This window comes from Ovis canadensis, chromosome 12 (assembly GCF_042477335.2).
Source record: "Ovis canadensis isolate MfBH-ARS-UI-01 breed Bighorn chromosome 12, ARS-UI_OviCan_v2, whole genome shotgun sequence".
Lineage (NCBI taxonomy): Eukaryota > Metazoa > Chordata > Mammalia > Artiodactyla > Bovidae > Ovis > Ovis canadensis.
Window position 1 is genome coordinate 46,379,739 of NC_091256.1, and position 18,426 is coordinate 46,398,164.

At 36.7% G+C, this 18,426-nt stretch overlaps 1 protein-coding gene across 4 annotated transcripts in view; it reads left to right on the forward strand.

Annotated features, from left to right (window-relative positions):
- Positions 1 to 18,426, forward strand: part of RGS7 (regulator of G protein signaling 7) — a 473,731-nt gene that overhangs the window by 440,375 nt on the left and 14,930 nt on the right. For all 4 annotated transcript variants that reach the window (XM_069545572.1, XM_069545573.1, XM_069545574.1 and 1 more), the window contains 5 exons: positions 6,898 to 6,996; positions 8,202 to 8,263; positions 9,218 to 9,328; positions 10,570 to 10,695; positions 16,898 to 17,084. In XM_069545572.1, coding sequence (XP_069401673.1) covers positions 6,898 to 6,996; positions 8,202 to 8,263; positions 9,218 to 9,328; positions 10,570 to 10,695; positions 16,898 to 17,084 — 585 coding nt within the window. The remainder of the gene's footprint in view (positions 1 to 6,897; positions 6,997 to 8,201; positions 8,264 to 9,217; positions 9,329 to 10,569; positions 10,696 to 16,897; positions 17,085 to 18,426) is intronic.

The window sequence follows — 18,426 nt, forward strand, 5'->3', positions numbered from 1 at the left end:
GGTTAAGACCTTCTCTTCCGTAGCTTTTTACTTATGCAGCGTTTTCTGGGATATGTGTCCAGGCAGCAGGTACTAAGCTTTTTCTGTAGTCTAATTTTTTAATGTCTTTTTCTTTCATCCCTAGAAATAAGCGTTATAGTCTAAGGCCTCACTATGGTCAACGTACCTTTTCTTGTTGTTGTTCTTTTAAAACTGTTGACCTTGATGTTAGGATAAAGAAGCCACAGGAAAAGTGCCATAAAACCCATTCAGGTGAGGTGCTCAAAAGCTTTTGGTCCTAGCATATCTCTGAGAAAGAGAAGCAAAGCCAGACCACAGCAAACCTGTTGGCCCCTCTCTCTTATGATCAGCCCTAGGCATTTCCTCTCACCCTCCACTCACAGCATGGCCTAGTGTACCGGGACTAGCTTTGTGGTACCAAATTCAAACATGCAGTCAGCTACCCCAGAGTGCATTAAGTCACTTCTCACTACTTTCTGAATTTTGAAGAGTTCAAAATATATTACTTTGTGTCTGGTTTCCCCTATAGACACCAGCTGAGATGTGCTCTGAATCAGATGAGAAAGTATCTGGATTGATGAGATAGAACTTAAAGATTAATAAAATGTTTACACTGTCCCTGTAGCTCTGTACTCAGTTATGGTGTCTTACCAGTGCTTCACAGGGCATCATTGTTTTTGAAAACTTGGAAATCATTAGTTTTCAGTGTTGCTCTTCAGATACCATCAGCCCTCACTGACTGGTAGAGAAACATTGTCATAGCAAAGTGAAATGTTGTAAAGAGATGATGGAACCATGGAGCTCAACTCTGTTGGTCTAGTTGGTAGCCTAATTTCCTGTGAATCAGTAATAGTAGAACTGGGGAGCTAATAGCAGAGCTGTATAGCACTAAAACCACTAGAGAAAAACAGAAGTTCTGCAGGATGCAGATAGCGTACATACCCTTGTTCTTAGCAATTGGAGAATACTGATTTTCTCACCTGATAAATGCAGCTTTTCATACTGAGAAGTACTGGATTTTCTTTAATTTTCACCAATAATGTTACTTTATATAAAAGGTTAGAGGACTCTAACTCACATACTGGTTTGTCTTTAGAATTCTTACCGCTTGTGCTTTAGCTCATATTTGGCTAGGAACAGGAATGATCCATTCAATCAGCAGATTTAGCAAATCTCTGCTTTATGCTGGGTATGTACTGGTCTTTCGTTATTCAGAAATAAATGAGACAGGCATGGCCTTGCTCCCGTAACTTGCGGTCTTAATGGGAGTACACATATTGAGCAAGCAAGCAAAACAAATGTGTGTATGTATGCGACATATATACTAGTGTATAACAGTTGACAAAATTGTGTGTGATATATGTATGCTATGACTATTCTAACAAAATACTGCAGGCTGGGGAGCTTAAACAATAAGAATTTATTTTCTTCCAGTTCTGGAGACTGGAAATCTGAGACCAAGGTGCTGATAAATTTGGTTCCTGATGAGAGCTGTCTCCCTGGTAGCAGATGGCCAGCTTGTTGTGTTCTCACATGGCAGAGAGAGTGAGCTCAGTGCTCCTTCTCTTCTTTTTAAGGGTACCAGCTCCATAGGATTAGGATCCCACCGTGTGATCCCACTTAACCTTGATACCTCCTTTCCCACCCCATCTCCAAATGCAATCAGAGTGGGCTGCAGCTCAGGAATTTGGGAGGGACACAACTCAGTCATGTTATCAAGGGCATTTAAATGGTTTGTGATTCTAAACTGTCACACCATTTTATTAATGATTGGCTTGACAACAAGAACAAACTGTTTCAACATACTGTGAAGACTTCACAGTTCTGTCCTTCAGGAGCAAGCAGTTCTGTGAGAGTCTAGACAGAAATGGCAGAGGCCAGCCTGCCACCTGTGGAAGCTGCCTTCGCCTTCTGCTGTTAATTGGCAAGTGTCCTTTGTTCCTGTGTGGTCGCCCTCTGTGCTATGCTGAGGCTGGTAAGGAAGTGGAACCCCCGGACTGTACTTCATCTTTGAAAGCAGCTACTGCCCTCAGTGGAGAGAGCTGCCGTTCCATTCTTTGGGATTCAGCTGTGATGATATTGCTTGTGATTATGTGTCACAGAACAAAGGACATACATGTTAAGAATAAAAGGCCAAGTGAGTTCCTTGAGTGTTCATTTAGCACATGTACCTGAGGAATATCAGGGTTTGGGACATTATATTTAATTATTTAATTTCAAATATATTTGTCAAATATGTGAAAAGAAGGCTGAGATGTACATCTGATTTGAAATACTTTTGAATAGGTAGGGCTAACCAGTGTTTAAACCTGTCTTTTTATTTGAACATAGTTTACTAAAATACAAAGAAATAAGTGAAGTGTATATCCTCAATTTTCTGTGAAGGAATGATAATGTAGCATAAGCAAAAATACCTGGAGAAAGAAATGGCAATCCATTCCAGTATTCTTACCTGGAAAATGCCACGGACAGAGGAGCCTGGCAGGCTGGTCTGTGGGGTCACAAAGAGTCAGACACGACTTCACAATTGAGCACAAGTGGAAATAAATCATCCTAATCTAGGCAAATTTTAAGGGGCACTATGTACCTAACTTTCTTCAACTGATTCTAAAATTTTAACTCTAATAAGTCAGGCTATGTTTGTATTATAGCCAAATTTCTCCAGAGAAACAGAACCAAAAATAAGGAGACATATAGATATCTGTATGCAGAGAGAAAGAGAGAGAGATTTATTTTAAGGTACCGACTCACATGATTCTAAAAGGCTTGGCAAGTCCAAAATCTGATGAGGTAGGCCAACAAACTAAGGATCCAGGGAAGAATTGCCATCTGTTGGCAGGATTTCCTCTTGGTTGGTTGGTGGAGGTCTTTTTGTTCTATTTAGGTCTTCAACTGATCGGATGCAACTACATTATTGAAAATATTCTGCTTTACTCAAGATCCACTTATTTAAGTTTTAATCTCACCCAAAAATCATGCTTATAGAAACACCCGAAATAATGTCTGATCCAATATCTGAGCACCATGGTCCAGTCGAATTAACACATAAGATCACCCTTCTATATGACAATTGCTAGAAGAGGTCCTGCTGCTGCTGCTGCTGAGTCGCTTCAGTCGTGTCCGACTCTGTGTGACCCCATAGACAGCAACCCACCAGGCTCCCCCATCCCTGGGATTCTCTAGGCAAGAACACTGGAGTGGGCTGCCATTTCCTTCTCCAATGCGTGAAAGTGAAAGTGAGGTCACTCAGTCATATCCAACTCTTAGCGACCGCATGGACTGCAGCCCACCAGGCTCCTCCATCCATGGGATTTTCCAGGCAAGAGTACTGGAGTGGGGTGCCATCGCCTTCTCTGAGAAGAGGTCCTAGAAAAACACAAAACATAAGGAAAAGTGACAAAAGCATTTGTGCTTACATGACTGCAGCCACACTTCAGATCGTTTCCTGTAACTCTAGAACCCACATTTCAAAACAACAGTAAGTTGTTTGCTGTCTCATTATCTTTCTTTCCTCTGTTACTTGCATTTGGACATAATGGCATGTAAGATTTTAGTTAACAGCTAAAGTGCACATCCTGGAAGAACAGTTAGCAAATTCATGATTAATGCCTAGTTTTCCTGCTATTAGTGCAGTGGTTATAGCCGTTCATACTTTAAAAGATTGGTATTTCTTTACTTCCATATGCCAAATGTGAAATTTTAAATTTTAACGTGTTACATAACAGAATAAACTATTCATATCTTAGTGCAGCACAAAAGTGTTTCAAGTAAGAAGTACAATACCTTTGCAAGCAAGAGAAACTGCTCAAAATAGATGAAAGAGGAGAATATTCTAAAACCTTAGGAATAGGCAGGGAGTTAGCCTAGATAATCTTGGATGCAGAGACTTGGACACTGGCAAACTTTCTCTCTCAATCTTCTCTAGTCTCCTCTCACTGCTCTGTCTCTGCACTTGCTTCTTCCACGTGGCATTGGACATGGTCCTAATCATTCTCCAGTCGAGCTGAGCATCCCCCCTCCTCCACCCATCATTGCACTCCACATAAAAAAGCATCGAAACTTCCTTCACTCTTTAGTTCTTAAAGTCCCTTCCCCTTGACCAAAAATAAAGGAAAGAATTTTCTTATCTCTTCTGAGATATAAAAGGAGATCACATATGAACAGATTTATGTAGAAAGTCAAATCTGTTTCATTTAATGAATAACCCATTCAGTATTCATTAGGATGGTACTGCATATGTAAAGTGTTAATCCAGGCACCCTGAGGAACAACAACAACAAAAAAAAAGGTGTTATAAGTCAAAGCATCTTGGTTTAGTAATTATCTTTGCTATTAAAACTCAAAGTGGATCCAAATTGGTTAACTTAATTTTCCCCATCTGCAAATATTAAGACCTTAGACAATTCCATTTTTCTTTCTCTCTAGCCCTATCTGCTTTATGCCAAGATTTCTAATATATTTCAGTTTTCTAAAAGGTGCACATCCTTTTACATTGCAAATGATCCTCATAACTTATTGGCCAAAATAGGATCAATTTTCTTACCTCCTTTAGCATAAAGTAAGCCCTGAGCATAAAATTGCATTATTTGTGGCTATTTTCACTCTAGCCAAGAATCAAAGTTAAAAGCTATTACTGATCCCCAGAAAATGAAAGGTACCCTGAGTGAGGAAAGAGAGAATTCATGATGTTTACTTACATGTAAGACAAAAAAGGAAACATCCCAGTAACCTCAGAACCAGTGGCCAGGCTGCTGGAAGACTATTTGAAACAGCACCGCCCAATGGTTTGAGTGTTTTATGGAACTTCATGATGATCATGTGAAATGCATGTATATTGAAATAATAATAGAAATGTAGAGATAGAAGGTAATTTATTAATTATCTTACTTCTTTGGCACCATAAATTGTGGTGTTTTTCCAGCGCTCTTTTAAATTATTTTAAATCTTAACCAACAACCTCACTGTTAGAACTGTCAGCTGTTTTGCCTTTAAAACATTTTTTACATGAACTAGAGATTCTTATTAAAGAACTTTAAGTAATTAAACCAAGGTTAAGTGAGAATGGGAAGTTTAAACCTTAGATGTCTTTTTTATTTTCTGTATCAAAAATTAGTATGACACAACTAAAAAAATAGCAGACATTGGAAAGTATAATTGTTTCATAATTGGTGGTCTCTTACTTCACTAATTTTTAAATACCCGCCTCAACTGTTACTTCGGAGTTCAGAGGGTTATGTTGTTTAATCACCCTCAAACACAACCAGCAGTAGTTCATGCAGACCTTTCATTTCTTCAGTGAAAATTAAGTCTCTTTGTATTCCAGGTACTGTACTCTTGCCATTCTTTTCTTTCATAATACTTATCACAGTTTTAATCATATGTTTATTATGTGTAACCATTAGGTCATAAGTTCCAAGGAAGGAGGAAGCATACCTATTTTTGTTTGCATCTATATCCCTAATGCTTAACAGGTATATACAGCATATAATAGGTGTTTGATACATGTTGAATGAATGATAGAAGGAAAGAAAAAGATAGTTCAAGCCAGTTAGTTCAGTATAGTTAGTAATTAACTGACATCATGTGTGCTAGTCCTTGGGTTGAAATGTATGCCCAGTAACAAGAATTGAGTTTCAAGGAGGTTGGAGCTATGTCAAAAGAGGGAAAATTGAAGTTCCTACCAAAGATAGTCAGAAGACCAAGTTAAAAATGTTAAAGGTGGGCTAAGAGCAAAATAGTGGGAACTCACAAGGGAAAAGGGCCCAGGTACAGAGCCAAAAGGTTAACATTAAGACGAGGTGGAATCCAAGTGAAAACAGGTCAGTTAACAGGATGAATTTAAATTTAGAGTTACTGGTAAGATTGGTGATGGGCCTGAAAATTGGCTTGGTTAAACATCTATCTTCTTCTGATTTCAATAGCTTCTTTCCACTATTTGGCAACTTTAATTTTGTAGGGCTCATGAAACTTTGTCATGTCCTCCTCCATCCTCTTGTCCAGAGAAAAAGTGCTTAGTAGCTAACATTAAATTCTTTATTTTAAAGTAAGAATGCTTTAATATTAAAGAAAAGGTAATTTGGCCTCTCCCTTGAGTTGACATGTAAGATGTCTCACCTTCAGTTAGGGATGAATTTTTGTTCTTGAAGTCCCCAGATTTTTGTTTATATTTACTAAGCAATGGGTCTTTCCCAAAAAAGAGCATTCCTAAATAGTAGGGTTCACCTTTTGACGAAATAGTAAAGAAGCACTGGGATAAAGAATTTCAAAGATGTACAAAACCTTAGAGGTCACTGACATTTGTAAATGGCACCTACTGAAACCAAACGACAAGGTCAGTATCGTGAGGTAGATAACCCAATGTTGAGCTGGGAAAATAGGAACATTCTGGTGTGTGTTTGATGATACCATCAGAGACAAAATCAGCAATGGAATTCTTAACCTAGTTTCTCTCCTTATTACTCCATTCCTTTCCTATGTAAAACAACTAGATTATTTTTACCCTTTTTGCCTTATTACATTTTTATTCTATTATGTATCCACCTCTGTTTTATTCCAAAATTAATACTTATTTGATGCTATGTTGTGCTGTCATTTCCCAAATTAGTATTCTCAACTCACCCCATATTTTATCACAGTTACCTAGTTTTATTCATATAGTCAATTATTCTGTCAGTTAATAATACAACCACATATTTTTTCCAAAAACTCTGTGCTTTCATTTTAGATTCATATGACATTTATGGTAGCAGTGCCTTTTGAATTTTGATAAGCTTAATCCAATATGCAGCAAAGTTTTAAGTTACCTTAATGAATATATAACACAAAGTTACCTTTTAGAAAGTCTGTGACTATAAATGTAACTTTCTCTTAACATATTTCTTTTTTATTTTAATATAGTCTGTCTATGGTCTACAAAATGATATTAGAAGTCACAGTCCTACCCACACACCCACACCAGAAACTAAACCTCCAACAGAAGATGAGTTACAACAACAGGTGAGTCAACCTAGAATAATGGTTTACAGAGTAGATGGTTTACAGAGTAGCCAGTATGAAGACCAGATGTTGATGTTAATAGGAGATATTTTAAAAATTGATTTGTAAGATTGTATTTAAAATGTAATTTTAAGATATGTATTCTCTTGAAGATTTATTAATATAAGGAGATAGTTTTCAAAACTCTTCCCTTGTTATTTCTCCAAATCCTTTTCCCTCTAACTAATTTTTAAAAATCACACACACTGACTCATAGATGATTCCATTATTGAGTTAGTTTATATTCCATAATTCTGTTCTAAAAAATGAGAAGACAATAGGTTGGTGACATTTAGATCATGTGTTTTCCACCTCCAGTCATGTGACGTGATCTTCACAAGAGTGCTCAACCTTGTTTCTGCAGTACTGATCTCTAGAATCCTCTTGAAGTTTTTCCTCATTAGCACTGATGAGCAGATATATTGCTTCTTGGTATAGCAATGGTATAAATTGCTTCTTGTTGCATCTGTTGATGAATAAATAGCTTTGGCTGCAGTATTTCAAAGGCAATACCAAGTATCTCTTATCAATTCATCATCAAATCTCTTGGTTAGTTGTCATGAGACTTTTTCTCCTTTTGCTTATTTCTTCCTACCAACTATGTAATACATACTTTTTCTAGTATATTTATAATCACCTTGAAGGAAAAGTAACTCAGAGAGTTTTAAATTTCCACATGTTATTATGTCCCTGTGAGAATTTGCTCTGAAATGTTGATAAAGTTATTCCTAAAACAAATATCATTGATGCTTTTGTTGGGCTAGTATTAGGAAGTAGGGTTTATCTTGAAATTATAGTAACAAATAGCAAATACATTTATTTTCTGAATTCACTGTTTGATGGAGAAATGTGATTCTAATTTAGATAATCACCATGAATAAATGCTTAAAATTTCTATAATACTTTAAAAATAAAGTTATTTTGCTGATGTGGGCAGAATGTTCAGCCTCACTGCTGTTCTAAAGCAATACTGGTTATGTGTTTACAGTCAAATAGAGTTTAATTTTTATTAACTCTTTCAGAGCCCTCATGTTTGAGTTTTCCTCTAGACTGAAATTTTCCTGTCTAGAACATATTCTTGTTTAGAATTACTCAATCTATTAGAGTTTAGAGTTGAAAATTGGAGAATGTCACTACTTACGTAACTACTTATCTCTTTTTTCCAGATAAAGTATTGGCAAATACAGTTAGATAGACATCGGTTAAAAATGTCAAAAGTTGCTGATAGGTAAGTGTTGCAACCATGCCCATATAAATTAAAAAATGTTCAGATGACAATTAAATGTGTTCAGTATGAACTGGTGGGAGGAGAACTGATATAATTGGAACCCTGTAAGAAATGTTATTTTCTTTTCCCTTTTGAACACAGAAAATTTTCACAGAGCTCTTTTGTTGCACTTCAAATGACAGAATGATCGTTATTATCTTAGGTCTCTAGAGGCCCAATCTTTGTGCAACCACAATCAAATACAGAAGATAATTCCAAGGAATTGAATCTTTTCACTCCTGCTAGGAGAAATAAAACTCAATTCATTAAGTTACTTGTTGGCAACTTAGAAACTTTCTGTTAATTCTTCTTAACATTTATACTACTCAGTTACTTTATGACTTCAGAATTTGAATTAAGCTTAGATTTTTACATATTTTCTTCATTCAAATCTGTTAAGACATTTCTATTCTGCACTTTGAGGCATTGCCAAATCTTACCTCTCCAGTGTTTTTCCTCTCCTTTCTCCCTTTGTTTTAAAAACAGATTTTTTTCCCCAAAAACCGTGTTGTAAGTGATTCCCCCTTTACCTAATTCCTGTGAATACTGTTGACAAAAATTGCCTTTTAACTCCTTCTCCAAGTTGAGCTAACATCTGTTCTGCTGTGGGTAGGCTAGTTGACCAAGGGTTGGAATTGCTCCTTGGCACTTCCTTCTATACACTGACCTTTTCCATTTTGTCTCATTTTAATGACATTAAAATGTCTCATTTTAATTCATATTGCTAAGGCATTGGGAAAGATGGAATCCTTAACCACATTTATCTTCAAAGAAGCATGAAAACTGCTATCAGATTTTATTCTATAAGCAAGCAAGAATTCCTTGGCCAGATGTTTTTATAGTGTGTCCCTCACAAAGATCAGTTTTACCTCAACCAGAAAACTAAAGAAAATGAAAATGTTTCTTTTTCTCAAGTCTGCTAAGTTACACAGAACAGTATGTAGAATATGACCCGTTTCTTGTGCCACCTGACCCTTCTAACCCATGGTTGTCTGATGATACTACCTTCTGGGAACTTGAAGCAAGGTAAGTGACATTTTCTCTTCCTTCCAAATATTTCACTTATTTCAGGATTTGAGTGATATAAAAAGAATCCTACAGCAGACTAATTGTAAAAGTAATTTTACTCTGTGTCTACATTAACCATGATATAAAGCTCTTGTTCAAGGCAATGGTTTTTGAAACTTAGATGTTTGCATTATATTAGATTTGCATTTCCAGAAAGATTGGCACAAAAAAAATCAGATGTGCAAGGGTTTCAAGGTCGACTAGTTAGGATCTTTAGTTCTTAAAATTTAGGTCATTGTTTTTAGCTTCCTTGAAAATCCACATAGCCACAAAGGTCCATCTATTCAAGTAAAATGAATGCTAAATCCATACTTACTTAAGCCCAATACAAGTATGATGCCTTTATAAATTCTGTTTTGGAGCAAAACGAATTTACCATAAACACTCTAAGAGAAACTGACAAGTGTCTGACTTCTTAAGAAAACCAGAACACAATTTAAGACTCCCTGGTTTCTTTCATCAGCTATATAAGAGAAGAATTATATCACTAATCTTGATAGAGTCATAAAAAGATCACTGCATACCCCTTCACAGAGTGAGGATTTAGTATTCTGCAGCACTTAGCTAGATTGCATTTATGGACCTTCTCTTGCTTTTATGTCCGTTCAGTGGTTCTCAAATGCTTGACAAGTATATATCTCTTCATCCCTAAGTTCTTAGTTTTATAGATGTGAAAGTTGGAATCCCAAAATGTTGTGACTCAGCCAGGACTATGTCATACATTTAATCAACAACAAAGTCATAAACCAGAATGTAAGCCTTTTGATCTCAATGCATTTTCCTCCAGTACAGTGTGCCACCATGAGACTTCATAGTGTAGTGGTTAAGAAATTGAGTCCTGGGGTCAGAATGTCTGGAATACTACCTATTTGACATTGGAAAGTTATAACCTTGTATCTTTGACTTCCTCATTTATAAAATAAGAATTATAATAGTACCCATCTCACTTTTGAGATGGATCTCAATCCATCTCTTGGCATTTAATGCTTAATAAATGTTAGACTTTTTATTAATGCCTAACTTTCATCTCACTATAATTTCATGCAGAGTCATCAATCAGAGGTGTTTTTTTTTTTTCCCTGAAAAATATGTTAAAGATGGGAGCTTCAAAGAATATATGATTTTGAGGGGAAATGTAATAGCAGAATATAGAATTTATAATGAAAGGAGTATATTTGGCTTTGTTTTATTTTCTATAGCAAAGAACCAAGTCAGCAGAGGGTAAAACGATGGGGTTTTGGCATGGATGAAGCATTGAAAGACCCAGTCGGGAGAGAACAATTCCTTAAATTTCTAGAGTCAGAATTCAGCTCAGAAAACTTAAGGTAAGACATGTTGTTTGAATCTTATATTCTAAGCAAGAGTGACCTTCTTATGATGAGTCTGGTGATTTTGCACTCGACAGACGAGTTACTATCCCACCAACATCATGATGAAGCTATGGACCTATTGAATTTCTGCCTCTTGATAGAGGAAGAAAAGGTAATGAAGGCAAAGCACTTTGTCCAATATTATCACTTCTTCATAATGATTTATTTTACACTGTCTCCTGATCTTTTAACTATGTAAATCTGATGCATTTGAAATGGACTGCATAAAGAAGCATCAGACTAGTACTTGGCAAAACAAAGAATCATCAGTAATGCATATGTAGTTTAATTAACATATCACCTATTTATCATATTGGTCTTCTTTGTGTATTGCATCTCAAGTAAGATCTAGAAAAGGAAGTCAAGTGCCTGAATGAAATAACTTGAAACAAATGATGGAGGCAGTGCATTTACTTCGTACATTTAAACACAGCCTCAGGGCAGTTGAGAGCAGTACCAGACTGAGCTGTTAGTGTCTGCTAGAGAGGTGTGTATCCTGCTTATCTGTTGTAAACATCATCCTCACATATTTTTGAAATTTTTCTGACTTAAGAGGCACCTGGAAATTGAATTTTTAAATGTGAGACACTGGAATAGATTTTAGTAGCTCTAAGATGACTGAAGTGAGCGATAACTTTCCCCTACATAAAATGGTTTTTCCCCAAGCTCTTTCATTCAGTATTCTTTTGAAATGGAACTCTCTAATTTATTTTCCCATGACTTATTCAGTCCTGTGAAATCCATTTAGAGAAAGTTGCCAGCATTCCTTTATTTTCACTGCAACTTAGCAGTTCCAGAATCATCACATTCTTTGCAGGAGATTTAAGAGATACCCAAACCAAACCATTTAGAAGAACATAGAATTTTGACCGATGTCCCATGGATTAAGCAAGTTGACCACAGGCAGAATCTGGAGAAATTTAATTATGCCTGTCATAGGTTTCAGGCACGCAGCTTCCTATTCTTTTTCAAGTTTACTGAAACTTGAAAGCTTGACCAGGGTTTCAAGAGGTCTGCAGGTGCTAAGGATTTTTTTGGACCTAAATAATATTTTCTGTCATAAGGTCACATCATCAGTTATTGAGTACAGAATGCTTTAGAAAATAAAGCAGAGATAAATCTAGTTTTAGTCTTTTATGGAGTTTCCTCTAATTCTCTGTGTTTTTGAAAAAAAAAATGCTATCATCATGGGTTTCATGATAAAGAAATAAATGAGCAGTACTTCACCATTATCACCCAATCAAATAAAAGTCCTTCCTGATTTTATTAGAAGTACAGCTTATGCGTGAATACAAAGATGAAAACAGATCACAACACAAAAGGATGAGTGTTAGATCTGAGAAATACAGGCGAATGGCAAACCCAGAGGGAGAGATCACTCAAAGCCTCCTCAGGGAAGGAGATGCTGCTGCTGCTGCTGTCGCTTCAGTCGTGTCTGACTCTGTGTGACCCCGTAGACGGCAGCCCACCAGGCTACCCCATCCCCGGGATTCTCCAGGGAAGAACACTGGAGTGGGTTGCCATTTCCTTCTCCAATGCATCAAAGTGAGAAGTGAAAGTGAAGTCGCTCAGTGGTGCCCGACTCTTAGTGACCCCATGGACTACAGCCTTCTAGGTTCCTCCGTCCATGGGATTTTCCAGGCAAGAGTACTGGAGTGGGGTGCCATTGCCTTCTCCATGATAAGGAGATAACCAGGTGAAAAAGGAAGAGGAAAGAGACTTTGGGACTGAAAGATTAGCATGTGCAAACTCTCTTTCATGAATGAAATTGATCACTGCTGATTTTTTCCATGCCTTATCTTATTTCCATTTTTATTTCAACAATCCTGTAACACACTAAATTGCCTGATAAATAATTGCATATATGAAATGTTACACATTTCATTGTAAGAAAATGTATAAATATCATCCAAAAGGCTTTCTGCCCTATATTTTGAAAATACAGAATAATTGCATTTGAAGTAGTCCCAGCCCTAATTCTATAGAGCTTGGATATTTCATATTTTTATGGAAGAAATGTTTAGTTCTGGAAAGGTAAATGCTTGTGTATATTTTTGCAGCCTGGAATCTCCCTTTCCCATTTCTTCCTTTAATTTAAATGGCCCATGTATATGTCCTTCCCTACTGTGTTAGGAAAATAGGGGCTGGATATACCAAGAATCAGAGGTTATATAAAAATGTTGCAAATAGACAGCAGACATAAGTACCTACCAAACGCTATTTTTAATTTTGATCTAAACTGATCATTTGGAAATAGACTTATTGTGTTTAATTAGAATGATTTCTTAAATCTGAACTAAATTGCTTTTAAAGTCCTTTTTTTCTTTTTAAGCATTATAATCTTAATATTTTATTGCATGTTATGTTGAAATAAAAACAAAGTTATATAAAAAAGAAACATTACATATTTCTTATGTAGTGACATATATATTTCTTGGGTATATACTGTAGGTCTGTTATATGTTTCCCTATTAAGAACAGATAGATAGAGACAGACATCAAGTCTTGAACACCTAGTATATGCCATGTGTGCGTGTGTGCCTAGTCGCTTCAGTTGTGTCCACTCTTTGCAGCCCTAGGGACTGTAGCTCGCCACTCTGTCCATGGGATTCTCTAGGCAAGAATACTGGAGTGGGTTGCCATGCCCTCCTCCAGGGCATCTTCCCAACCCAGGGATTAAACCCACATCGCCTGCGTCTCCTGCATTGCAGGCAGATTTGTGACCCACAGAGCCGCCTGGGAAGTCCAGTGTATGCCATACCATGTTATGCTTTATATTCACTACTTTTATAAGTATGCCATGCCATATTTTGTATTTATTGTTTCTGATTATCATTCAACTAATCATCACTTCAAACATAAAATTTAAATATTAATATCCTTGCCCCATTGGACAGGCAAGCAAAATATGAATAGAAGAAGTTAAGCATCTTTACAAGTCAGATTGCTAATAATTGCCATCCTAGGCTTTCTATAAACCAGTACTAAGCTTCTGTCCACTGCTCTTCCTGTTTCTGCCTAGGTATCTGGTGTCACAGACCAAGAGAGACAAAACAGTCCATTTAACCAGCAGGGCTAATTACACCTAAATACATCTCAGTGCATCTTATTTAGCATCTGCTATTTATGGAAGTATGGCACTCATGTGAGCGTTTTCTTCAGGTATTGAGACAAAAAATAGTCAAGAAATACTGCTCATTGATAAGTACTTATTTCTCAAATAGAACTTCTGTTCTCACTTGGTGTGCTTTTGCTCATTCCTCTTTCAGGTAAACAGAGTAAGTACCAAGTAAATTCAGTAATATGAGAGTTATATGATATGAGTGCCTAAAAATATCTCAAGCACTTCAAAAGTGCCCTTTACATAATTTATCTCATTTTACCTAATGGAAACCCAGTGAGATAAGCATTATTATCCCATTTTACTGATGAAAAAAAAATCAAGGCTCAATGACATTAAGATAATTCCTCATATTCCAGCTTTCATATATTAAGGGGGGAGTGGAGTTTTAGTGAGTTCCCTTTACATTCTACTAAATTATTGCAATGATGACTATGCTGAGGATAAGAAAAACAATGATGCATTTAGTGAGGCATTCAAGAGAGTGCTTTTGAGAATGTCATCTGCTGCAGATCTGGGAGCAAACCCTATATACGGCACTCACAGTGGGCAACTTAAATAAGTGACTTAGTCTTCATATATTCAGATTTCTCTGAAGTGGGGGAAATGTTAACACATACTCTATAAAGTTGAAGGGATTGCATGTTTTAATATAGCTAAATCACCTAGAATAGTGCCTGCACTTAGAGTGTAGGTGCTGTCATTATTACCTCCTCAGCCCTTTGATTTCTCATCTATAATTTCAAGTCTATTTAAGATGTCACTGCATCTGTATACCTTCCTAGAATTCCCTTTTCTAGTGCAGTAGTTGCCCCAGCAGAGGGGCTCCTTCCTGCTCAGCATTCCCAGACTGTCTGGTTTGTGCCTATTCCTTGAGAATCTCTCGGGTGCTTCCTTGTATTATGGTCATTTGAATGGTGTATCTTTGCTAGTTTAAGAACAAAGACATTATTTTTATCTGTATGTTCAAAGAGTGCTGAAATGAACTTCTTCTTGTCATTCAGTCTCTTAAGTCATGTCCGACTCTTTGAGACACCATAGACTTCCCTGTCCTTCTCTATCTCCCAGAGTCCACTCAAGCTGATGTCCATAGATTTGGTGATGCCATTCAACATCTCATCCTCGGTTGCCCCCTTCTCCTGCCCTAAGTCTTTCCCAGCATCAGGGTCTTTTCCAAAGAGCTGGGTGGCCAGAGTATTGGAGTCTCAGCTTCAGCATCAGCCCTTCCAATGAATATTCAAGGTTGATTTCCTTTAGGATTGACTGGTTTAATCTCCTTGCAGTCCAAAGGAGTGACTCTGAAGAGTCTTCTCCAGCACCACAGTTCAGAAGCATCAATTCTTCAGCTCTCAGCCTTCTTTGTGGTCTAACTCTCACATCCATACATGACTACTGGAAAAACCATAGCTTTGCCTATTCAGACCTTTGTCAGCAAAGTGATGTCTCAGCTTTTTAATATGCATCAATTATAACACTTAGGCTCCTTCAGATTGCACAAAGCATTTCTATTAGATTGCACATTGTCAGAACCTGTATTTTAAAAAGAAATGGTCTTGACCCTTGCCTTCTGAAAGCAAAAACATTTAAGATATAGTCCATATTGGATTATCTGATACCTGTCTATAGGAAAATGGTACCTAGAAACTGGAAAATTACTAGATTAAGTAATATTTTATATTCTAATTCTAGCTCAACTGCTTTATTACTTATTTTTTGAACTTTCCCTAATTCCTAAGTTTAAAACGTAATAGTTATGAAGGGACTGCTTATCCCCTTCTACTTCTGTTAAAACTCTATAGCCTGTGTTGTGTGTTAGTTGCTCAATCATGTCAAACCCAGGTCTGCTGCATTGCAATTAGACTCTTTACAGTCTGAGCCACCAGAGAATCCCCTGTAGCTTGTAGTCATTCATCTCTGTGGTCATCTTCTCCATATCAGGATCATATCTGGCCCTTATTGAGGATAACAGATCTAGTATTTCCTTTTTCAAGTGTCCTTTTTGTTTGTTTGTTTAAAGACACTATTATGACATACATATTCATGTTTCATCATTATTTCTAGGTCTAAACAAAAAGATATAATATAGGGCAAAATTGTAAAAAATGAAACCCATTAATATGATGTGGCTTTTTATTAGACTTTGCTATTTGCATTTATCAACCAGAATATGTCCTGGTGTTCTTTCCTTTCAGGATAGACTATATTCTATACTGAAGGACATAAAATATATATTTTATATTTAGAAGTAGGTCAATATTATTTTTTCCAGAGCTTCTGAATTGCTATGATGCCTCTGCAGATTTAAGCCTTTTGAACAATTACATGTGAAAGCTTGCTGCTTCTGTCATTTCATAAGTCTCGGAATTAAATAGCCTAAAATTAGTTACTTGCCCTGATTTCTCCAGCTAGGGCATTTTCTAATCTGTGTCCAGGCCTCTTTTCATTCCCATAAAGCTTCATGGTAATTCCCTTACCAGGTAAAGCAGAAAATCCTCTCCATACTAACCCCTCATTGCTCAAATGGACAAAAGAGCCAAAAAATAGAGTATGTGGTGTACTTTATGCCCCCAGTCAGATGATCCATGTCACTCCCCCTAAATCCCTTCAAACTCCTCTTCCGGTCTAACAAAAGGTTCTTCAGTACTGCTACATTGTTTCAATAAAAATTTGAGGTTGTGTGGAATCAGGGCCCTGGCAAGTCTGCCTTTCAGTGTGTGTGTGCTTAGCGGCTCAGCCGTGTTCGACTCTTTTTGACCCCATGGACTGTAGTCTGCTAGGCTCCTCGTCTGAGCCACCTGGGAAGCCCCTGATTTTCAGAGAACGCCTAAAAAGGATTGTTTTCAATATTTCCTTTCCCCAAATGTTATATCTTTGAATACAACTAATAAAAAAAATCAGTAGAAGCCTGTTTCTGGACGCCCTCAGAGAAAATTAGCTTATTATTATGCCTCACTGTGAATTATATGATGAGTCAATATTTTAAGAATTTTCAGACTATGAGACATCAGACGTCAGATTATGTCTCATTTTGTGTAGATTCTGGCTAGCAGTGGAGGACCTGAAGAAAAGGCCTATTAGAGAAGTTCCCTCTCGAGTTCAGGAAATATGGCAAGAATTTCTGGCTCCAGGAGCCCCCAGTGCTATTAACTTGGATTCTAAGAGCTATGACAAAACCACACAGAATGTGAAGGAGCCCGGACGATACACTTTCGAAGATGCTCAGGTTGGTACATGGATGGAACTCACATTGCATCACAAATGTGCTCCTGAGAAGTTGAAAGTTGAGATACTTTTGTTTTATTTTCATTATAATCTGTGGCTATGTCTAACATTTTCAATTTAGGGGTGTGTGTGTGTGTGTGTGTGTGTGTGTTCGCGTGCGCACGTGCTAAGTCGCTCAGTCATGTCCAACTCTGCGACCCCATAGACTGTAGCTGCCAGGATCCTCTATCCATGGGGATTCTCCAGGCAAGAATACTGAAGTGGGTTGCCATGCCCTATTCCAGGGGATCTTCCCAACCCAGGGATCAAACCCAGGTCTGCTACATTGTAGCTGGATTCTTTACCGTCTGAGCCACCAAGGAAGCTGTATGTAAAACAATTAAATGATCTATAAGAAAATGGAGATACTTTAAAAAGAAGAGTTTTTAAAGCCTGGAGATTTTTGTAAATTTGAATGTTTTTACATGAAAATTTCTTGAAGGGAAATATTTTAAATATTTGAAAGCTTTTTACTTTAGTTTCAACTCTGATACCTCAGTAACACATACTTGAACTCTTTAACTTATCTTCTAATATGGAGAGTCTGTGATTCTGACCTTCCTAAATAATATATTATTATGAATAGTCAGAACTGAATTAAATTAGCTTAAAGTTATGTAAAACTCAAACCTGTTTTGTCTCTGATGACACAACGAAACAGTAAAAACCAGTTTTGTCTCTGATGACAAACTGAAACAGTAACTTTAGGCATTTTTAAATTTTCCAAGTTACTTTTTTAGTCTACAAAAAGAAGGAAAAATGAAATTGATATTAATATATTAACTTCCTAAGACATAGTTTTATTTAAGTGTGTTTTTTTTCCTGAAACTGGATGTAGTTGTCTCCTTAGAAGTAATTTTAATTTCTACTTTCTCTTAAAAAAGTATATTGTGCTCAAGAGGAAAAATAAATGTGTAATGAGAGGATATCATTTCCTAATGATGTGTTGAAATTGGCTTTTAAACCTGAACAAACATGTTTCATAATTTCTTAAAACCTATTTTAGAGAAGAATGTTAGCTCTAAAAAGTGTCTTATTTTTTAAATAGCTATGTCACTAAGAGAAAATATAGAAGATGAAGCGTGAGGTACAGAAATTTCCTTTCTTATTTTTACTCTCAGTATAAAATATATTTATCACTGGCTTTGGTTTAAAAAGAAATGAGCCACTGTGCAGGAAACTAACACAGGTTGAAACAGCCAACCAGAAACCCATTCATTCACCCTGGCTCTGCCATGGTCTTCTATGTGGAAATAATTACATTTTATGGAGACACATGAGAGAGAGCAGGAGGAAAATTCTGT